The 23,150-nt window shown below is 43.3% G+C and overlaps 5 protein-coding genes and 1 non-coding gene across 7 annotated transcripts; 5 read left to right on the forward strand and 1 right to left on the reverse strand.

Moving 5' to 3' along the window:
- The first annotated feature begins 223 nt into the window (after positions 1 to 223).
- Positions 224 to 657, forward strand: LOC6501389 (COX assembly mitochondrial protein 2 homolog). Its single transcript, XM_032453436.2, has 2 exons — positions 224 to 434; positions 486 to 657. Exons 1-2 carry the CDS (start codon positions 354 to 356, stop codon positions 642 to 644), a joined length of 240 nt encoding a protein of 79 aa, XP_032309327.1. The 5' UTR covers positions 224 to 353; the 3' UTR covers positions 645 to 657.
- On the forward strand, positions 653 to 1,399 carry LOC6501390 (protein Abitram). Its single transcript, XM_044714189.1, has one exon. The coding sequence runs from the start codon at positions 653 to 655 to the stop codon at positions 1,241 to 1,243; it is 591 nt and encodes a 196-aa protein (XP_044570124.1). The 3' UTR covers positions 1,244 to 1,399.
- Positions 1,400 to 1,449: 50 nt separating this feature from the next.
- LOC6501391 (protein BCCIP homolog) lies at positions 1,450 to 2,586 on the forward strand. The gene is made up of 3 exons (XM_001955100.4): positions 1,450 to 1,682; positions 1,740 to 1,866; positions 1,924 to 2,586. Exons 1-3 carry the CDS (start codon positions 1,560 to 1,562, stop codon positions 2,565 to 2,567), a joined length of 894 nt encoding a protein of 297 aa, XP_001955136.1. The 5' UTR covers positions 1,450 to 1,559; the 3' UTR covers positions 2,568 to 2,586.
- A 193-nt stretch (positions 2,587 to 2,779) lies between these two features.
- On the forward strand, positions 2,780 to 5,669 carry LOC6501392 (putative aminopeptidase W07G4.4). Of its 2 annotated transcripts, none has more exons than XM_014911533.3 (4): positions 2,780 to 2,917; positions 3,175 to 3,307; positions 3,957 to 4,332; positions 4,404 to 5,669. In XM_014911533.3, the coding sequence occupies exons 2-4, from the start codon at positions 3,294 to 3,296 to the stop codon at positions 5,541 to 5,543; spliced, it is 1,530 nt and encodes a 509-aa protein (XP_014767019.1). In that variant the 5' UTR covers positions 2,780 to 2,917; positions 3,175 to 3,293; the 3' UTR covers positions 5,544 to 5,669. The 2 variants fall into 2 exon arrangements, with proteins under 2 accessions (XP_014767019.1, XP_001955137.2); XM_001955101.4 differs by having other exon boundaries at positions 2,815 to 2,932.
- A 4,582-nt stretch (positions 5,670 to 10,251) lies between these two features.
- On the reverse strand, positions 10,252 to 11,354 carry LOC123257007. The gene is made up of 2 exons (XM_044714192.1): positions 11,060 to 11,354; positions 10,252 to 10,981 (listed from the first exon to the last, which is right to left on the reverse strand). Exons 1-2 carry the CDS (start codon positions 11,140 to 11,142, stop codon positions 10,540 to 10,542), a joined length of 525 nt encoding a protein of 174 aa, XP_044570127.1. The 5' UTR covers positions 11,143 to 11,354; the 3' UTR covers positions 10,252 to 10,539.
- Positions 11,355 to 18,493: 7,139 nt separating this feature from the next.
- Positions 18,494 to 18,566, forward strand: Trnaf-gaa. The gene has a single exon. It is a non-coding gene; the product is annotated as a tRNA-Phe (tRNA).
- The last annotated feature ends 4,584 nt before the right edge of the window (positions 18,567 to 23,150 follow it).

Below are 23,150 nucleotides of genomic sequence, written 5' to 3' on the forward strand. Positions count from 1 at the left end.
GCCAACACGATGGATGGAACAAGATGGATTTACTTTACTTTCTTATAGAAATATTGGAAAACCAAAAGATCCTCTTTGTCAAGGAGAACCTAAAAAATAACAAATTGAACAATTTTAACATTTGCATAAATGACTTGAAAAACTAAAGAAATATGTTTTCTAGATTTATTTTTCGAAAAAACAGATCGTTTTTTCAAAAACCCTAAAAATAACGTTCACATGAACGTTTAGTATTTTGTCAGTATTAAACATAAACAGCTGACTGCTGCCGGCGTTAGGCTATCGTTATCGTTATCGCATTACCTAACAACAAGCACAAATCGGGGCCGGAATTAAACTTGGATAAGCTGAAAATGCATACGGATCTCTCGGCCCATCTGCACACACCCGCTTGCAATAAACTGATCGAAGAGCTTCAGGCCTGCCATCAGAATGTGAGTCATTTAAAAATCCATCAAGACTCAATTTAATAAACAATGTTGCAGCACGCTTTTGCCAAGTTTGTTGGCGTTTGTAACAGCATCGACGACAAGGTGGTCAAGTGCCTAAAGGGAGAACGCATAGCCCGATCGGCAGCCAATAGAGCTAAAGCCCGTGAACGCCAGCAGCAGTATAAGGACAAACTTTCGCAGGAGCACCAGTAGCACCCAAGATGACCGCTTCAGTGGAGGACCCCTTGGAGAAGTTCTACTTCGAGCCCGAGGAGCAAACAATTTGTGGCCAGCCTGTCAGCTCCATAACAGATAGCTTCGATGTAAACTATCCCAGCGTCGTGGATCGCTTCTTCACCAGATACTACTACTTCAAGGGCAAGGTCCCCTACCAAGTACTATACCACTCGAATCGCATATGTCTTATTTGCCTGGCTCCTGGCCATCCTGCTTTTACCCAAGGCATATCGTCGGTTAATTTCGACGTTGGTAACGTAGACAGAAGCCAAAATGTGGTAAAAGGCAAGGCCAAAAGGGGTGGAATGATACTCCAAGCGGAATCCACTCTAGCCCTGCTCACCACCGAAAACGGAGAAACCTACAAGGTTCCCAGCTGTATTCGCGGAAAGCTGGTTGAGGTAAACACTGCTTTGGTGGTACAGCCGAAGCTTCTGGAGCAACTTCCCGAAGGAGCTGGTTACTTTGCCATTCTTCTCCCAAAAATCGAGAACTGTGATGCTATCAAGGCGAGTTTGTTGACTCAGGAGCAGTACGAAGAGCGTTTAAAAATTAAGGAAGAAGTGGATACGTGACTCTGGTGCATCATTTAGATAAATCTATTTTGGTTGTCAATTCTATTAGACTAACTTTTTTCTAAAAAGTACATTGTTTCTTCTGAACTCATGGCCAATATTGAATCAGTTTGACATTTAATAATAAAAAGTATCTTTGAATTTAATATAACAGAACAGTGCCGTCCCGTCTTTTTTACATAGCTTAACAGAGCTGTTAACTATTTGAAGCAGTTGGCAACGCGAAGCAACACGTGTGATTAATAAACAGCTGTGCAAGCCGCATTTTGTTTGGAACTTCAGCAATTTTAAATTAAATAAAAATTATAACTATAAAATGTCTGCAAGCAAGCAAAAGAAACTGAATGATATGGAAGTGGACCCTAACGGTAACGAATCCAGCTCAAGTGATGATGACGACGATGACGAACCGCATCCAGAAGCTTACAGAGGAAACGAGGTGAGTGGAGTCCCTGAAATTCATAAACAATAAAATATTTAAGCGCTTAAATGTCAGGAAGTTGAAATAGATTTCGAAGGCCGTGCCCCGGTGGATCCAGATGCCCAGGGTATCTCCCAATTGCTGCAGCGCCTGTTCCTGCGAGCCCACATCAATTGCAACCAAATGGCTGATTTGATTATTGGTAAGAATGCTCCCACTTATTGTTAAAATAATCTTAATTAATAAAATCTGTATGTAGCACAAAACTACGTAGGAAGCGTAATATGCCAGTGCGATGATGACGAGCCCGTTAGCGAAACGGATGATGACAACATGGTAGAGGATGGCACAGTTTTCGGAATCACCTCCGTTCTGAATTTGACGGCCAAGAAGGACCAGCCCAGTATTGCCCAGCTGCGCACCTACTTACTGGATCGAGCCAAGACACATGCCTCGGAAAGTGTTCAGCAGCAGTTAAAAGAACTTCTGGACAATGAGCAGCGGCATGTGGGATTCCTCATCAACGAACGTTTCATTAATATCCCAGCACAGATCTCGGTGCCTCTTCTGCAGAACCTGCAGCAGGAAATAGATGCCGCCAAGGCTAAGAAAATGAAGTTTGACTTTGGCAGTCTGTTCCTTCTGGTTAAGTTCTATCGGAAAGAAGCGAAGAAGGGCAAACCGGCTGAGGATAACTACACCAACGCCGAGGACGAGCTACTTTCGGACCGAGCCAAGATATCCTTTGAGTATTCAGTGGCTTCGGAAACAGATTCCGGCATGTCTGGGGATTGGCTGGAGGGCGATGCTGTCATGACACCCTACAGGAAACTGTTGGTCCTGGAGGCCAAGCAACTACCGCAACTAATCAATGACATTCAAAGCTTCATCAATGGTGAATAAATTCTGTGTCTATCTGTTAGGTTTTCGAGTTTTTTTTAATCGGAAAGGGGGTAGGATAATGATAATTTAGTCATTTTAAAACTAAGGGGAACTCTATAGAGCCCCACAAGGCACCAAAAACTTGAAGAAATCATTTTCATAATGATTTTGGAAGCTTTTTTGCCTTATTCATGGCAGTTGGCAACATGGGCTAACGACAAAACAGCTGGCCCGGCATTTGAAAGCTTTAAACGCCGGCTGGTCTGGCAGTGAATGTGGTATATCGGGTTGCTATTGTTTTCGCGTTTTGGCACAGAAACTGCATCCAGCGTGGACGTGACTGGCAAGAGGAAATATTTGATCCAAGCGAGGTGAGGTGCGGCAACGTGAGTAGACTTTGCCTTTATTGTTGTTTTTATAAATTGGGGCTACAATTCAGGGTAGTGTGATCATACAGGCGATTATTCATCGCTCGTGCAATTTGTTTTCGCTCGCTTCCAATTTAACCAAAGTTCTCGCTTCTCAAATGTATAAAAGCTTGGCCACCCAGGCAGACCACTGCAAAGCGTCCCAAAGCGTTATCAATACCGTTCCAAGTGTTTGAAGGCACCTTATCGCCACTTTTTAGTTCCAGATCTCGCTCCCAAGCCCCCAGTTTCCAGCTGCAATCCATCAAGCTTTGTTCAAGTTCAGTGACGCCCCACTTGCCGATCGATCGAGTCGTGTTGCTGCCTTTAAGTCCTCAATATGGGTATTGAAAAGTAAGTATTAAATACTAACAAAATAGTGGGAGTGTTTTAAATAAACAGGGTTAAGTTATGTCGCCCCGATTACCGATTGCTAATTAATTGCTCCACATTGTACTTGATACAATTGAAATTCTTTCAAAAAGTGAGATTACTTTTATCATAACAATAAATTGCAAAATTGATTGGAATTACTGAAATCATTGGCAAGACAACACCCCAGAATAAGTTTAACAAGATTTTATCAAGAATCTAATACTTTAGAATGTAGTACTTTTTCTCCTTTTTTTTTACCATGTTTTTTGAGTAAACCACTTATTTTATAATGGTCATTGAAGGCTTATCTCAGTCTTTTTATTGCATTTCAAAGTTAAGATAATCTCAGCGCCAGGAATGGAAATAATGGGGAAACCGCCATGGGTGTATTTGCTTTTGAGCAAAAGAAATGGGGGTTAATAAACAGTCGAAGAAATAACTAAATGAAATCAAAAAACCAATTTCAATTTGTGCAAAACCCACCGATTTTTATATCCAATCAAATAATAAAATTGTATGGCGTGAAAGAATGCAATAAAATGACATTCAATGTCAATGTCAAAACCTTGACACCCTGAATTACTTGTAAAGTATTTTAATAAAAAACGTACTTCCTGCTACCCTCTAGAATGCTGCCCTGCACCCTCCGGCTTAACAAGCTAGTGAGCCGGACCAACAGCGATTGCCTCTGCATCATTGACCGCGATGCGGTGCCCAGTGAATTGAAGGATACCTTCGAGGAACATCGCTGCTTCGACAAGTCCTTTGACAGCAGCATCTCTTGCTTCAAGGCTGCCAATATCGACCAGCCCGTCGTGTATGCTCCGGTTCCGGAACTGACTGACTACGATGATGTTAGGAGTTACCAGGAGGCAGCCAAAAAGTCAATGCAAAAGGCACTAAAGGCTGGATTCCAAACTCCCTTGTTGTTTGTCCCTAAGGTGAAACGCTTTCCTCAGGTAGAGCTTTGCACTGTCCTCGGTGCCTTGGAGCAACTTTATGTGGTAAGTAGATTTGTAGAATCTAAAACCATGGTTTTTATATAATCAATGTTTTCCTTCTTAAATACTTCAAGCCTATTCAATTGCGTGAGGCTGGAGCTTCCAAGCAGCCCCGCGTGACCACCCTCAGTCTTCAAATTGACGACCCCAAGGCTGACGAGATCCTCAAAGAAGCCCTGATCCTGGAGGCAGGTCGCTTCGTGGCTCGCGATATCGGGGTAGGAGATCCCGAGCGCATGACCCCCATCCAGGTGGAGAAGTACCTCAAACCCCTGTTTGATAAACTGACTGTGAACGTGGTCAGTGATTCGAAAGTCCTGCAGAAGGAGTATCCTCTCTTCGCTGCTGTTAATCGTGCATCAGATGTCGTGGAGCGCCATCGTGGCCGCATCATCTTTTTGGAGTACAAGCCGACCACAAAACCGGCGAAGAAGACCCTGTTGCTGGTCGGCAAGGGTGTGACCTACGACACCGGTGGTGCTGATATCAAGGCCGGTGGTGTGATGGCCGGTATGTCCCGGGACAAGTGTGGAGCTGCCGCTGTCGCCGGTTTTATGCAGGTGGTGAACGAGCTCCAGCCAGCCGATATTCATGTGGTGGGCGCACTCTGCATGGTTCGCAATAACGTGGGTGAGGAGTGCTATGTGGCCGACGAGATTATCACCGCTCGCTCTGGACTACATGTCCGGGTCGGTAACACGGACGCCGAAGGCAGGATGTGCATGACGGATGCTCTTTGCCGTATGAAGGAAATGGTCCTTGAACAGAATCTTCCCGATCCCCACATTTTCACCATTGCCACTTTGACGGGTCATGCCTTCATTTCCGCCGGCGAGGGTCAGTCGATTGCCATCGACAATAGCGTGGCTCAACGCGAGGATCACGCCAGGAAGTTGCAGGCTGCTGGCCAGGCCTTTGGCGAACCTTTCGAGGTCTCCATTCTGCGTCCCAGTGATTTTGCCTTCAATGCCGGTCGTGTGATTGGCGAGGATCTGGTGCAGGCCAATAACGCCCCATCGGTGAAGACGCCTCGCGGCCACCAAGTGCCAGCTGCATTTATGATCGTGGCTTCGGGATTGGACAAACATGGCCTGGACTCCAAGACACCCATCAAGTATACCCATATCGATATTGCTGGCAGTGCTGGTGAGCATCCCGCCATGCCCACGGCTGCTCCTTTGATTTCCCTCGTGAAGACCCATCTGAGTAACTAATTTACAAAAAAAGCAATACCGTCTGTACTTAGACAAAATTATACAAGCTTAACCAACAATATTATTATTCTGTCCACTCCTGTCATCACCTTGCTTAAAAATAAATAAATGCAACTGAAAGATTTATTTTACAATGGAATTAACTAAAACCTATTATATAATTCTATAAAAAATATGTAATAGATGTTTCATAGTTTTTATCTCTTTTCTGTTGTTTATTTTCCTAGAGCATTGTTTGCATAATTGGCGAGCGCCCTGCATTTCGATCTCCCGAGTTGGCCAGCCCCGCTTCCCGCCTTCGCTTCCTTCTTGCCGGATTGGCCCACAACAGCATAGAACCCGTTAGTCGCTTCTTGGCCGTGCCCTCCACGTCTCTTCCACCTTCTGCCTTCTTCCCCCTGGGCGCTTTTCTTTGTGAGCTTGAGCTTGGGCCTGGAACTTGGCCCGACTGTCTCTACTCGGTTCTCCAGTTCTCCATTTCTCTGGTTCTCCGGTTGGGGCCACTTGTCAGCTGTCGCATGTGTCGTGGTACCGTTATTGCCTGGCTATGGAAACTCGGTCAAGAGTGTCTCATTCATGCTGTGATTGCATAATATACCGTTGCCTCTTGTTGGCCTTCTTCTTTTCCTCTTGCTGTTGCTGCTGCTGCTTTCCGATGCAGTTGCTTCTCGTTCTTGGCCTTCTCCCGAAGAAGCCCGGCTCCTTCTTCTGGCCTTCTCTTGGGTGCGCTTCTAGGTAATTTATTGACGCATGCCTCCACATTTGACAGTCACACGACTGCACATTTGGTCATCTGGCCAAGTCGGGAGGCTTGCTAACGGTACTTATTATTGATGAACGTAAAAGTCTTTTTCGTTGACTTCTCTCCCAGATCGCTCCGTTAGTGTGAATTTATTGCCAAGGCGGCACAGACCAAACAGAGGCGAAAGAAATGGGTAGAACTCCAGTCATGGAGCTGGAAGACTTGACCTGATTATGGCAGGACTGGTTAAAGTCTTCCCGGAAGCTTACCAATCTGGATCATATTCGAGTTGATTAATCGACTCGTTTAACGGAATCGATTTGTAAAGTTGTGGTTAATTTTTGTTTTAATAGAACCAATTCAACCCAATTACTGTAGGAGGTGCACTTTTAATGCATTTTCAACACCTTCTTCAGATAAATTAAATTATTTCCGCATCCTTCGTTTCCCGGCCTTATCCAGTACCTTGGTCCGCTGGCCACACGAGTATGACATCAACAGCACAACCCAACGAAACCAAACCAACAAGGAACAACAATCCGGTATGGACAATCACCAAAACACCTTGTCAATTGGGCGCTTAAGTTTTGGATGCAGACGAACTGGCTCCGCGTCCATAGATCCATTCGATCCGTCGGAGTCACATGTGTGTGAGCGCTGGAGTTGCTCCCCGATCCATAAATTCGCGAAAACAGCAAATGAAGAAAACAGCAGCTAAAGGCACCTGGATACCTGGAGACGTCGGTGGTGGTGGCGGCGGCATTAATAATAGCAAACAACAGACAAGCAACACCAAATGAGGGGGGCTGTGTTGATGCTTGTTGCAACTTGCAACTCTTGCACCGGCATCAGCAGCCACAGCAGCAGCAGCAACAACAGCAACAGCAACAGCAACAACTTGGAGCAGCAAACGACAGAAATGATCTTAAATGAATGCGGAAGTTTTTCTTGGGGTTTCGTAACCAGCTACAGCTAAAGCAGCAGCAACAGCAACAGCAGCAACAACAGCCGTGTTGGTAGCGCCAAAGAGGTCGCAATTCCAGTGGCAGCTATGTTGCTACATTTATGTACATGTGTTTGTATGGCCAGTCCAACTCCGACTCCAACTCTGGCTCAGCATCGATGCCGTGAGCCCATAATCATAGATGCTGCCGCTTCTAGCTGGGTCGAAAACAGCCCAGTCCATGGACATATTAAAATTAATCCAATGATTGCAGCGGCAGCATCAGCCACTTGAAAATTGTTAGCCAATTTGGTAGCCTCACTTGGCCTCGCTTCAGTAAGCAGGGATCGTGTGAATCGGAAGCTGAGGCAGCCAGCTGCCAATAGTCATTTGATCCTGGCCCCAAAAGCTTAGCCACTTTCCCATGTGCCCAATCAGATGGAAGATGCCCTGCAGCAGCAGCAGCCACAGCCTCGGCAGCTGCTGAACTGAAGTTCAAGGCTGTCAGGATCCATATTGAATGTCCTCCCCCGCCTGCAGTTATTCATTCATGATCAAAAATCTGGTATCCGTGAACGTGTGTGGGCCTGAACATCCTGATCCTGCCTGGGAACAGACAAATTTCTGCATAAACCCATAAATATCAAATTGATCTAAACGGCGCCGGCGCCTTGAACTTGAAGTATCCTACAAAACAATACCGACACATCACGTACCACACTATTTGACAACTCATAAATAAACGTTAAATTATGAACTCCTGCAAAAGGAGACAAAATAGAAATAGAAATGTTTTTGCCACAAAATATCTTTCTTTTACACACAAAAACACACAATCGATTGACAACCCGTACCACCAATGAATACACTAGAAGAAAAGGATAGTTTTGATATTCAAGGATAATTGGTATATTCAATTTTACATAATTATCTTATTTAAATAATAATAATATTATTAGAATTATATACGTTCTAAAAATAATTAGTATATATCCTGGAAATTTCCATATGTTTTAGATTAATCCATATTTGGATATAGAAAACTCTTACTGATAAAACACTTAAGATAAAATCAACTTCGCCTTTTAAATATTGCTTTAGTTCACTTCTTATGCAAAGACTGTGATTTGGAACAAGGTTGATTTTAAAATTATACCCTTAATAATCTTAAAATGTTTTCTGTGTACTGAGGCGCCTCATAATCCATAATATTGTGTCATGTTCATGATCAACGCGGCCTCAGCCTTGGAAACTGTGAGGAATGGAAAATGTTTTGCCGAGGCCCACACCTTGGTGGCAAAATTATTCGGAAAACTCCTCGCCGGGCGAATGAAAGTAAAAGAAAGGCCCAAAAAAATATAGTCGAAGCCAAAGTCAAAAACCGACAACCGAATTCGACCCGCTCGTTGGCTAATGAAGTGGTAAAAAGGGGCTTGGAAAACTGCATGCCATTGCATTTGGTGGTGGTGGTGGTGATGGTGTTGGTCTTGCCACCAACGCTGCAGCTATGGTGTTGCTGCTGGCAGTGTGGTGTTGCAGTTGCAATGTTGCCGCCGCTGCATTGAGCGCAGTTGGTTTGCCATTTTTATGGCCTCTTTGGGTAAAATGTTAACAACAACACCTTTGGCACAAGGGAGGGGGCGGGTGAAAATTATGAATTTTTACTTTCACCGCATGTGGCAAATTCAGGTTTGCCAGCAGGCATGAACTTGAGGCAAAGGCAAAGGCGTCGGCAATTGTCAAGGCTGCTAAAGGTCACAAGACCCGGCCGTAGGAAAGGTGTGGTCGAGTAGATAAGCGAGGTGCCACACCGCGAGATACCGGATGATGATGCCTGCAACATTCTTATTATGTTATTTAAAGGATTTATATTTTTGTACCTGAATACGAACCTTGCAATAGTTTAGCAACCTTCTTCTAAGAGGTGAGATAGGTTGTGAGTCAAAACAGGAATAATTCTGAGTTGAAGATGTCTTTTAAGAATTTTCATATTAAAAATTAATCAAATCTTATCACGATTGACACTTGACAAGTAGTAGGTACTTAAAATATAATGAACAAAGTATTAATTATACACTTAACCAATTTAATTGCCTGATAAAAAATGAAAAGAAATTATTATTTTTCCAAGTGTGCCCTAGGCCACACATACAATCGCAGATGGGGCGAGATCATAATTGATTGCTGCAACAAATATTTTTATGGTCAGGGCCAAAATCACTTTGGCCGAAAGAAAGAGAGAGGTGCAGAGAACAGAGCTCGCCATCCAATTTGCTTTTAATCTAGCCTGATGAAGATGTCCGCTGCGATGGGATTAACACACCACAAAAAAACACTACACCAAATGAAAATAAACACCCATACAAGAGTGAGTGTGTAACTTGCAACATTTCCGCATTTTGGCCGAGAGAAAAACCAAAACAGGCCAAGAGTGCCCCGGAGAGGTTCGGACACTGAGCCAGCTCTTAAGCTTCGACGGAGCTACTCTTAAGCCCACAACTGATTTCCGAGGTTCGTTTCGAGCCAACTCGAGACTCGGCGGATACTCGGAAGAGTAAACCTGGCCCAAAAGGTCTCAGCCCGGTTCGCTTCGGCCTCGTTGGAGCTTCGGCTATTGCGGCTACGGCTGCTGGTGCTGCTGTGGCTGCTGCTGCTGCTTCTTCGATCTTGGAGGCAATACGTCACTAGGGTGAACGTACTCGCGGATGTTAGTGGGTCACTATTTGTACGGTCAACGAACCTTTGGCCGCTTGTAAATACAACAAAAGAAAAAGCCCAGGCAGCCTCCTCTTCCTCACTGTGCCGTCTTCTGCCGCTTCTTCTTCTTGGCCAGCAACTTGCTTTCTTTCTTAACTTTTCTCACACAAACACACACCGCTGAGAGATGACTCTTGTCTTGACTGACTTGACTGGTTGACTTGCAGTCGTCGTTGTCGTAATTTACTTGGGCTATAGGTTGATCAGAGCGGTCTGCAAGCCTTCTCTGTCCTCCCCCCGGGCAGGCCGCCTCCTCTCGTGGGTTGCATCCTGCTTGCGGATGGCCAAGACATCAATATTGCAGCGACATGAGATTTAAATATTGCAAAGGATATATAACTTCGAAGCTCCTATGCATAATACAATTTAAAATGCATGGGATTAAAAAATAGTTTACAAAAATAATGTTTCCTTATCTAAAAGTTTATTCGAAACCTTTCTGATTACCTTTCAGATTCAAACACATTAATTATATTGCAATAAATATTTATAAAAAAGATTTTAATATATTTATGTTGATGTATCTTAACGCATATTCCTGGCTATATACATTCCTAATCCTGGTAGTTGTTGTTGCCATTTTGGTTGCATTGCCAAGCTGCATCGCGTTGATGTTGCTGTTGCTGCAGTTGCTGCTGCTGCTGTTGCTGCTTCTGCTGCTGCAGGCAGCTGCATTGCTTGGTGTTCTTATTATGCCCCAAACAGGTCCATGGGAGGCTCTTCGGATGAGGCGGAGGCTTTGGCTTTGGTTTGGTTTTCACATGATTATCATGATCATCATTACCATCCGCAGCCACATTAATATCGTCATCTTCGGGCCAACACAAACCGAGCGAAAAAGACGGAACATCAGATATAGAAAGAGACGGAAACGGAGCGACCGAAGGAGACAGAGCGATCTGTTCACATGCAAGTTTCGCCGGCTGGCATGACTTGTGGTGTTTGACTTGTGTGTAAGTAAGTCCATAGAAATGCATTTCCGCATATTTTACACCACTAAAAAGTCCAAAAAGAAGCAGGAAAAAAATTGAAAAAAAATACACACAATATATAATAACATATATGTTTGTTTACTCTTTTGTTGCGGGGCGTTCGTTAGACACCCCAACTCCCATTTGCCCCTCGCTTTGTTGCCGGGTAATTGAAACCATAATCATTATCTGCAGCCTGCAGCCTTCTGCGGCCTCTCAATCAGTTCAGTTCAGTTCAGTTCAGTTCAGTTTGGATTGGTTTAGTTGTTGCCGCTCCATTATAATGGAGTAATTATGGCGTGTTCAAGAGTAAAGAATTTTCTGCACCGATTTCAATGCCAAACAATTCCCTTTTGTCCAGATACGTCTTATCTGTCGGATTGTCCGGTCCTCCTCATTCTGCTCCTCTGATAATGTGTCACTGAACTCCGACTTTGTTTACCACTGTGCCCGGGCATTTGTAATCATTTGCATTATCACCGAATATTCATGCTGATTTCGTGAAACGCCATCGGAATGGGATAATTATTTAAATTCCCCTTTGTGTAGCATTTAAATGTTAAGCACAAGCGAAATTAAATTTCCATTAATAAGAATTAGGGTTGGAATTTTGTTTTATTGATTATATTGGATATCTATTAAGATATCACAAAAGTTAAGAGCCAATTAAAACTAAATATGGAAATCTCGGAACGTTATAGACCCATTTTTTGTGTGTTTGCATTTAAGCCGACTTTCTAAGCCGCCAATTGATTTTCCCCAACAGAAAATGACCTCTTCAAAGTTCATATGAATGGCAACATATCCATCATCTTAGCACTTTTATGGCCAACCATCCATCAACTTTCTTCAACCGAGCAGCGCTATCTATCTTTCTACGAACTTCTTTATCATTAGGAGTGCACGATCATGCCAATAAAAGAAAGAAATCACGGACCGCGATCGTTCGCCATGGTAACAAACTTAATGCATTCCGCGTTAAAGTGTCAATGATCTCGTTACCAAAAAGAACGAAGAGCTTCAAACATTTCACGCACCGGAGTTCATTGTACCACAGAAATGGACAGAAAAACCAAAGAGACAAGGGCCATCACATATATGACGGCGATACCTTCGTAGATACAGTCTAACTCCTTTAAATTCAACTTTCCCAAATCTAATTTTCTCCAACTTTCACTATAATGGTAATAATGGTAATTAGAAGTCACATTAATTTTCAGCCTGTGCAATAAACGAACTCATGACAGAAACTCCTGATCAATCTTAACCAATTAAGAATATTAGAAATAAAAATGAATCTAGTGCTAAAATGTGGTTTGGGTTATAGAAGCTAGACTGTAAATGACAGAGGACTGGGTCGGGAAGAAAGGGGAAACTCCATTGGTGGTAATGGCCAAATCATGCACGAGCTTTTGCAGAAAGAAGATAAATTAATATGGTCAGCATGTCATGAATTAGCTTTCTTCCTATGGCTGCGCTCCGCCTCTACTGCTTCGTTTTTTTTTTAGTTTTGTTAATTTTTTTGTGCTACCTATTCCCAGTACAAAGCAACAAACAAAGCACACAAACTTTCACGCAAAACGTACATTCAACTCCGGCTGAAATAGAAATAGAAGCAGAAGCTGAGGCAGAATCGGAATCAGAATCAGAGGCAAAATCAGAATCAGATTCAAAAGCAGCAGCAGACCATAGAGAAGGATTGGTATACGAATAGGTACAAATTCCCATAAATCAGCTGTGAGCCAAAGGGTCAAATACCTCGAGGCGGGCTAAAAATTACACACGAACATGTGTTGAAAGGAGGAATTAAAACCAAATTAGTTTTACACGCTGACCACCTAGATGGCAAAATAGAGCAAAATATGGCCAACATTGAGAGCATACAAAGTGCAACACCCATATAATTAATTCAATAAAATTAAACATTCGAAAACATTGTTGTAGTTATAAAATGTATATTTCTTATGGTTTATTCTTAAGAGAAATGATTTGTTAGCTTTTACTAATTTGACTTAATTGCCTCCGAAATCACATTCATCACGCACCCACCACGCCCCCACCAACAAATCGCTCCAGTTTAGTTCCAGTATAAAAGCAAAAGCTTCTTAGATACGGATAGAATATCTTCTTCACTTTTTTGTTGGCAACACATTATGATACGGGCTCTTCGTTTGAGGATCACTGGGAATCGGAGTGTGGGAAGAAATCTCACAAACAAAATTAAACAAAACGAAGAGCTGGCGAAAACCCTTAAACTTCAGGCCAAGACTTTTGTGTGGTCATAAAAATGCGTGAGTTACGTTCGGGCCAAAAGCAGAAATCAGAAGCAGAAACGGCAGTGACGTCCCTCACTTTGGTCCGTCAGTCACTAAGCCAGGCTTCCAAACATTCGGGCCAAAACGATCGACGCTGTTGGAGTTTGGCCAAACAGAATGCAAAGCAAATTAAACGTTACGCCGCCTGACCTGCCCTCCAACTCTTTTGCATTGAGAAAAAATTATTACTGGAGTTTAACCTTTTATTTAAATATTTATTTATATACGAATAATATTTTATAATAGTTAGCCATATTAACTATTAGTTTAATCTGTAATATTTGTTTTAAAACAACGGAATATTTCTCCCGTGTACTTATCCTACAGCTCCCCACCCATTCCAACCTCCTTTTGTGCGCCAAAAGTACTGGGATCCGCCATGGTCTTCATGATGAAATGATGATGATGACGACGAGGTTGTGGCTTTGGCTTTTGGTTTTTGGCCCGCCACTGCTACGTTTGATGCGCCACGGTGTTACCAAAGTGGCAACGACAGTTGCGGCCATTCACCTCCCAAAAAACCAAATATCCGTAAGTCTGAGTGTGTGCGCCACACATATGCAGCATACAAAGTGTGTAACTTGGGCCCCCAAAAATCCAAAGAACCAAAAAAAAAAAACACAAAAAGAATGACCAGGCCAGCAGCTATTCCATTCGTGCTGTAACCAAGTTAACATAAGCCAAGCTCGCTAGGCCCACACCCATACTTATGCGGATTCACGTTCACGGCCGGTATTGTAAGTATGAGTGCGTTTATGGTAAGAGTGTAAGTGAGTTTACGAAATATCATTACACCGCGATATATTAAAGTTCGGGTAACAAGATCGATAAGCTTGGCAATTACATAAAATTTTACAAGAGAATTACATGACTAAAAAAGAAAATCCCAAACTGTTGAGAATTTATCTTCTTTAGATTTGATTTAGGAGTGAGTATCAAAGGATTACAAAGAAAAAAAATATTAAAGCCTCTTTGAAAATTTGATTTTCATTACTAATATTAAAATCCTTACATTTAATTACATATTTTTCCAAGCCTTTCCTTAGGATTAGTTCTCAGTGTGGATGTTACCAAGCTACAGAGGATTACAAACCCAACATACATACATTCTTCGTTTGTACATCACACCCGTAAGTTTGTTGTAATGGATTTTGGCCTTCTTGCGGTGATGCTGGGTTGGAAACACGTTCCGAAGTTTTGGCCTGCTTCCCTCGACAGGGCCAAGGAATGATTGACATTGGGCAGGGTCGCCATCAGCGTCGTCGACTGACATGCTAATGTATGGAGAAGCCGAGCTTACCGCTCCAAAACAAACAAGCCAAGCTAGCGACAGACAGAGAGGGGCGCTGCAGTACGAGAGAGTGAGATACATGGGATCGCGGCTCCAAAACCGGCAAAAGTTCAAGCAAAACAAAATCAGCTGACTTCGAGTGGGGCCGAAGAGCAAGCGTTTCTTCGGAAGAGAACTGAGCTTTGTAGAAAGAGGAGAAGAATGCCTGATGGAAAGGGACAGCGCTAAGCGAAGAGCATGCCATGTCCACAATGCAACCTCAGAAATGCGGAAGTGTATGCTACTCATGCATCCGTCGTTCATGTAATGCAGCTGTGCCAGCGAAAGAGATGGCTGGACACGATCCGAAAGAGATGGGGAGCAATGGGGAGATCAGCAGTGAGCGGCAACTGGTTTGACGATGTTTGTGTTAGTGTGTTTGTCACTGTTTAGGCAAACATTGTTTATAACTTGTTTATATAAATATTGTTAATTTCGTGCGAGGCCTGGAAACTGGCCCCCAACCGGCATGGCTCTCTTCCCTACCGCCCCCTCTCTTTCCAGCCGTTTTTATCACGGCTCGCCTTGTGCCATGAATATTACAAATTTATATAGAGAGTTATGTTCAAGCTGGCTGAGCGGCTTACAAGCTCTTACTGTAAGTCCATCGGTGTGTGTGGAAGAGAGTGAAGAGTGGGCGCGACAGGGCGCGAGAATCGTTAAAAGCACAATTAATTGCTTACAGCCAATATCAAATCAAAAGCGTTTTAATGAATTGCACAAATGTGTACTGATTGTTGCTGATTTGTCGCCCATTAGAGGAGAAAAAAATCTGATCGGTTGATGGGTCGAGGTTCGAATAAAAATTATATGTATAAATGTCACCGTGATTCACTAACATTCAGATTAAAATCCCCAGGAAGTAGGGTAAGTTCTTGGAAGAGAGCTTTACAGGCATTTATCAAAGTGAATATATTTATGAATATCAAGGGAAGTCCGTGTATAGTCATAGTAAAATATTTGTATGTAAATAAAGTCATCTAATAAGTAACAACCCATATCTTAACCTTAATTAAATTCAATAATTATACGGGATAGTTTCCGTACAATAATTTTCCGCTCGGAAAATCTCATATTGAAAATATTAACCATGAGGGGTTTATTGAAGCCCCTTTCAGGGGACTCACCCATTCCCATTCTTACATCATTAATGTAAATCGATTAACTATCATAGTTCAGAATGCATATCATCAACGCAGGGCGCTCAGTCACAACAAATTGGGTATATCATCATTTTATTTATAGCCATCAATTACCATTTATGCATTTCCAATTAGACTGGTAGTAGGTGCTGGGCTAGCTCCACAAAACCCGGGACTCCGCCCAGTTGGCCCCAACAGCAACTTCACACGTGCAACGCGAATAGAAGCAACAGCAACAGCTGCTGCAACTATGAAAGCATTTTCCAATTCCGATGCATGGCATTAGATGCGCTCTCCCATACACGAAGTTACATATGCATGAAAAGAATCCCAACTGGTAATGAAAATAAAGTGCACGTCGCATGCGGTAATAATAACAATAAAATAAAATAACAAATTACACGCAACACTGCCTCGGCCTGGGACTCTTGACTCTGGACGATTTGGCCTGCACTGATACAAAAAATTCTGATAGAATTACATTTTTAAAGTTAACTGTGTTCTACTTCGATGTCTGTGGGGATCTAAATATTTTGTTTGAATAAATTATGTACAAGAAAAAATTCCATTTTATCTGAAAATGTTCTTAATTATTTATTTTAAGCCAAGGTTATTCTCAGTGTGGCTTTCGGCTTGAATTTGAGGTTTGGGAGTTGGCCAGGCGAGCGATAATTACGGAGACACGGCAACAAAGGCAATCGAGCCGACTCACTAAAAAGTCGCCAGAAGGAGAAGCCACTGCGGCTGAGAATCGTGTGTCCCCATTCCGAGGCAAGAGCCAGGGACAGCGGGATCGGGACTCGGATTGGGAGCGAAATCGGAAAAGGGAACTCGGCTTGGGGCGTAGAAAGCTGCTGACGTTGTGGCCAAAATAAAATGAATACGATATTATGTCCAAGAGGTTACAACCAAGGGCAAGCATAAGCTGGCTTACAACCTGGCTTAGGTCTAAGAGCGAGAGAAAGATGGAGCATGGGGACCTTCTCTTTGGGCCCGCTCTTCGTTCTAAAGAGGCATAGAAGTGAACATATATGGCTAACACAGACGGCACACAAACATTGACGCAGCAATACAAGCAAACACACATGTGGCTATAGCTTAGTTGTGCAGCTCAGACAATCTGGGTCACATTTTGCCATTGAACCGGTGACGTCACAGCGGGGCAACGACCGCAAAGCACGACCAGCTACAGCAGCTCCACCAACAGCAACAGTAACAGCAACAACTACAACAAGACATCGGCAACCATTGGAAAGCGTGCAAGCAAACATTTTTACAACGACAACACGAAGCTGCGACCGAGGCTTGGAGGCTTCAGCTTCAGCTTCAGCCTCAGTTGTAGCTCCATTTCTGGTTTTTGTCGGTGGCTGATTTGTTGCCCAGCGAGCAAAACTGTGTGTGCGACACCAGCCCAGCCCCACGCCCCTGCCTCCGTCCCTGTCCTTGCCCCCTCCAGCGACTGGTGCACAGCTCCTCCTCCCCCACCACAATAGTTCATTAGATGCCATGTGCCATCGTGGTGGAACAAACATGATTTGGCTGCGGACAGAGGAGCTGCAACACCCAGAGAAAACTCATCATTTCCAATTTCTGAAATATTTTAATATTCAAAAGTTACTATTTTCGCCATCCTATTTCTTGACTTGGTCAGATCGACGGTACTCAGTTCCCTGATTTGTAAAGGGTAAACCTTTTTCAAATCTTATCCGAATGGGCTTAAGTATTGACACAAAACAGTCTTAAAAGTTTTCATTTTAGCCACCCAAGGATCATAACTTGGCCAACATGTCCTGCCCATCGAATTATTTCAGGAAAAATGCCATAACTTTCTTAAAATTTGTCCAATCGGCGAATGTTATACCTTCCCGATCTTGGATCTTCGAGAACTATCATTTTCCATCAAAACATGACCACCTAAAATCTGATCCCATTTTCGAAATTTTTCCAAGGAGTAAAATCATGATTTTGGCGAAAAATCGAGCCAAAATTTTATTTCGCGATCTGGACTATATTTTGATGCAGATCGACGCTAGTTAGTTCCCTGATTTGTAAATGGTATGCCTTTTTCAAATCCGATTTGAATTGGCCTAAATATTGACTAAACAGTGTCTTAAAAGATTTCATTTTGGCCACCCAAGGATCTTAACTTGGCCAACATGTCCTGCCCATCGATTTATTTCAGGAAAAAGGCCGTAACTTTCTTGAAATTTGTCCGATCGGTGAATGTTATACCTTCCCGATCTTGGATCTTCGAGAGCTATCATTTTCCATCAAAACCTTACCACCTAAAACCTGACCCCATTTTCGAAAAAAAATCGAGCCAAAATTGTATATTGCTATTAAAACTATGTTTTGTAAATGGAATGCCTTTTTCATATCCGATGCGAAATAGCTTAAATATTGCTTCAAACGTCTCTCAATAGTTTCCATTTAAGCCACTCTTTGACTTAACATTGTTTGCAGTGCACTTCCATAGAAATAGCCCAACAGAATCCTTAAGCCAGTTTGTTGCACTTGTAATGCATTTGACATTGATGACTTTAGCGCTGGCGCTGGAACTTTTGCTCCCCAGCCAGCAGGTTCATTTGTTTTCTAGTGGGGCTCTTGGCTGCCCTGCAGGCTAGAGGTGCTATTTTTAATCTGCTTGCGATTAGATAAGCCCCAAAGAGCCAGAGAATCGCCAGAGTTGTGGAAAGGGACGGAACGTAGCAAGCGTGTGTAATCGGAACATGGTTTCGAACCACTCATATGCCGAAATAGCTCAGTTGGGAGAGCGTTAGACTGAAGATCTAAAGGTCCCCGGTTCAATCCCGGGTTTCGGCATTTACTTTTTGCTTATTTTTACTTTAGTTTTGTTTAATTAATTAAGAAGACATTGCGGCTGAGCAAACAAATCTTTAAAAGTAAAAAGATTTCTTAATGATTTGGGCTTGAAACCCCCTTTTTATATTAGGGGAAATATTACTTGGTAAATTACTTTAATAAAGTATTGAAAGTATTTAAAAACGACTAAGTTTCTCAGATCTAGTACCCAAAATCTCTACGTATTTAAAAACAATTATATGGTATTTACTACCAGGCTTTCCTTTACCAGCTTGATGTCCAGTGGCATGTGGCTGTCAATCAAAAGATGTTCGCAAAATTAAACTAAGCCGGCGGAGCTGACTGAATACTGACCTGGTCGACGGGATAATGGACGGCAAGCTGGCCAGGTCAGGACGAAAGGTGCGGATTAAGCTGCATAATGGGCACAACTCAATCAAACAGCAGGCTGAATGCCAAAGGGCACAAGGCCAGGGAAAAGTGAAAAGAGAAATGCAAATCGCATTATTAACGCAGCCATTGACACATTGGACCTTGGACGGCAGAGGACAGATCATTGTCCAGTTGACTGATACGGTTCATCCTGGGATAAAGCAAAAGTGTGACGAATGTGCTGACAACAATTAAGAATTAGAAAAGGTGAGCAGCTCCCAGGTAGGGACACTTTCAAGTGGACATTTGATTGAGTCCACGGAACAGGCAGAGGGGGCGTGATGATAGATTCATCCAGGCAGCTGCAAACTATCAGACCATATATGCAAAGGATCTGGGCCGGAATTGAATCTCGTTCCGGAGGTGTCCAACGACAGCTGCCAGGTGAAGGACGCGTGCTCGGCGACCACAAAAGCCATTGACTCGCGCTGAAAGGGAATGGAATCGGAAAGGAAAGGAGAGATTGCTTGGCCTACGCCCTAGAATATCGCATATCCGTTTGGCATAAAAAACCAAATGCTCCATGGCAACTGGCACGCACCACATGGCGCCTTTGGTGTCCTTTGCATATAAAAAAACCCAAGAAAAAAACGAGAGGCTCGTTTTTTCTATAATTTCATTGTTAATTTTTTTTGTATTGAAAGTGAAAGATGGAGAGAGGCACCCTCGAATTGCAGGCAGCCAGGAAGTGTGGCAGCCGCGAAAAAAAACTCGAGATGCGAACAAAAGAACCTCAAAAAAGTGAAAAGATACGTCGGGTCCTGCGGTTGGGGTGCATATTGTCTATGACGCAGGCTCAGGTTTTTTTATGTGGCTGCCTAACAAGGAAATGATTTGGTCGTGCCTTTGTTTTGACTTGCAGAAAGAAAAAATATATAATAGGAAATTTATGATAAAGATTTTAAAAATGGGGTAGAACATTTTGTCACCAGTCCAATATGAGCCGAACAAAACTATAGGATGTTATAAACTGGCTGCTGGTTCTTGTAAGAAACCTATTTATATATTTTAAAAGGTCCAAAATATTGAAAGTATAATTTTAAGAATACAATTTTTTTAAGTGTTTTTTTAAGAAAAACACACAACACACCATAATGTTCTATTTTTTTTTTGTTTTTTGTCTGTATGCTAAACAAGTACCATTGAGGGTGTGTCTGCAGCGCCTTTTACTTTCGTTTTCATTTTTGTTTTTGTGTCGAGAACAGAAAGGAGACAGCGCCGAGTTCCGAGTCCCTCGAGCAGATGCGCTTAGAATTTAGAAATATGCAAACTTGTATCAGGGACCCAGCTTGTTGGGACCGTCGAAAGCGTCTTACAAGCGCCGCTAGTCAAACAAATTCCCCAAAGGCACCCCCAGACGCACATATTACAAGCGGGTCTGTAAGGGTTGTGCGCCAAACATAGTGACTAACTTGCCGTAAGGGCTGACATGTAAATTTTTGGTAGATTTGTAGTACAAATTCCTGTAAAAGGTAATAGGCTAACAGCTATCGTCAGCTGGGCAACAATGTACGCTCATTTACAGAGGTTTGCCCCCACCGGGTGCGGGCTGTGATTTCGACACCATTTCAACCCCATAGCGTGGGCTTACACAATGTAGCACTAGTTCTTTGTATTACAAAGGTACTCACCAACACCCTCACAAAATCTTCGGCTCCCAGAGGGTGGTTTCCGTAAACATTGGGGCAAGGTGGTGATTTTAGAAGCTAAATAATTGCATCAAAATCAAAAAATTAACTTCATTTATTTGAGTCTAACAGAGGACTATCAGATTTTTACCTCCTAAAATGTACTGTTTTTATTTTCCGTCAACTACAGGAAGATTTATGAAGCCTGTAGTACCACTATGCTTTTGTACACAGCTGTTATCCTACTTGGAGCCAAGTCCCTCTCTCTGCAGCTGCGCAGTTGTAGAGTCCTTGATTTTGAAATTACGCCTTGGAATTTGCACACCTGCTGGCCAATTCTGTTGGCCGGCTAACAGAATCTACAACATTTCTTTTTCTCCATCGGAATGCGACGCCCACGCAAAGTAATTTTAGGCGCCAAGTTTGTCACGAAACACTTGTGCATTGATAATATATGCAGACGCTCTCTCACGTGGCAGGACATAAAAATTTCTTATCATTATCGTAAGGGTAATAGGGAACCAAAGTTGGCCAGTAAGTCGGGGACGTTAGTGGGAGTGAGTACCAAGGAAAACAGAGAAATTTGCAAAAGAGATGGCTATTGAAGAGTGAGCGGGACACTAAGGACTTTCCCCTATTACTGGCACTCATTTCAATGGAGCTCCAAGCCACCCTCATAGTAGATCTGCGCATGTCCTGCCAGGAATTAGAATCTCATCTGGCAATTTCTGTTGGCCTGGTTCAAATGGACGCCGACAAGTTGACTGTTTTCGCATTAAAATGCCAGATTTATGGCCCGCGAGAGAGCCTTTCTAATGCCACATTCTAATTTTGCTCTCGGCGGCATTTTCTTTTTCTAACATTTCTATGTGAAATATCTGTTGAACAGGCGCCAAGGAATGCGTAGATGGAGATTGGAATGCGGCACCTTTGAAAGCCAAACATGAACCCTAAGTTGGGGTTCTGAGTCCTCCTGTTGGCCTGACAACGTGTGACGAAAATGGAAATTTTCTAATGGCCTCGCACCACTGCCCGCGTAGTTGAGCCAAAAATTGCCTTCGGCCCCGGGTCGGAGTTCTTGGCCAGGCTGTGAGCCTGTTCGAATGGGCCAGAAGATTGATGACTTGACGTTTTAATGACGTGCTAAATGCCCATAAAAGTCAACGACACCCCCGATGATATTTTTTATTTACATTTTTCGGCTCATCGATTTTCTTTTAGTGGATTTGCCTCGAAGAGAAAAATGCCGCTTTTTATGCGACACTTTTTATCTATAAACACATGTCTTTTGGCCTGCTAGCCTGCTCGCTTCAGCTCGAAAATATTTTTTTAAAGCCACTCAAAGTTGCCATACCCCCACACACATGTCTGGCATGCGAGTGTGAGATGGGCTCAGGACAAAGAAAGGACTCGTTTTTAAGCTCACCACACGAGTTCGGTGTGAGGTCGTTGGGTGTGTATGTGTTGCCTACTTTACAGCGTTTAAATTCCTCAAGTTTGTTGGAAAGCCCGTACAACATTTATTTCTATATGTATGACACGCGTGATGGGGTTTTTGCAGAAGTATTGCCTTCTCCGCCCAGCTGGGCACCTGTTCGCCCAAAGCCACAAGTTGGCACTTTAAGAAGCAGCGCCATTTTGAAAATTTTACTGACATCATGGCTGCTTTGCTTCACATTTAAAACTTGGCTCACGCGGCGTATGCGCAATTTTTTCCGGCATTCCGGAACAGGACTAATTCCCGTAGGTTCGGGACAGTTGCTGCCACATCCTGGAAGCCGAGTGTGACACATGCAACGGATCAATAGCTGCCCCAGCCACGCCCGTCGACCGGTACAATTACGATATTCAAGCGGATATCGGGAATTCCAGAGTCCCGGCCCGGAATGCCACACATGCGGAACTGATGCATTTTCACTTACCAGGCGATCAGCGAGCCCCAACCGGAAGTGAATTCCTAAGCTTACTTCCGCTTCATGGATGTTTTCAGTGGGAATCCTTGCCATCTGACAGTGCTGCCAGCCTGTCACCCCAGCGTTCTTAACTGCTGCCTTAGCCAATGTTGCCATGGGGTCTTGGCCATGGGCTGCGAACGTGACTAACGTAAAATATGTGTTTACAAAATATTTGGAATATTTTCGGGGTGTCTGAAATTTTTGGGGCCAACGTCATCAGATTGGAATGCGCTTCTGTCGCTTTTGCTGGCATCTGATGGCCTAATGACGGTATTCCTCCACCGGCTCCAAAAATTCTTTCGACATTTGCCGGGTGCCACGCTCGGAATTGTGGAATTTTTCCACCTATCGGACAATCCTCAGCGCCCGACTCTCGGCATTCGCGAGGGTTACTTTCACTTACTGCGTGACTGTCGATTTTTGACCCTTAACATTTTCCGCTGTCTGGGTAGTTTCAACGCTCGATTGTATGCTACGAAAGGGGTTAAAAAACAGAAGAAAACTCGTCGAGTGGGGGTTGCTTAGATTTGTGTCCGTCAGGGTTTGGGCAGCTTCTTAGCTCGACTTAG

The sequence above is a fragment of the Drosophila ananassae genome, chromosome 2L (genome assembly GCF_017639315.1).
Source record: "Drosophila ananassae strain 14024-0371.13 chromosome 2L, ASM1763931v2, whole genome shotgun sequence".
Lineage (NCBI taxonomy): Eukaryota > Metazoa > Arthropoda > Insecta > Diptera > Drosophilidae > Drosophila > Drosophila ananassae.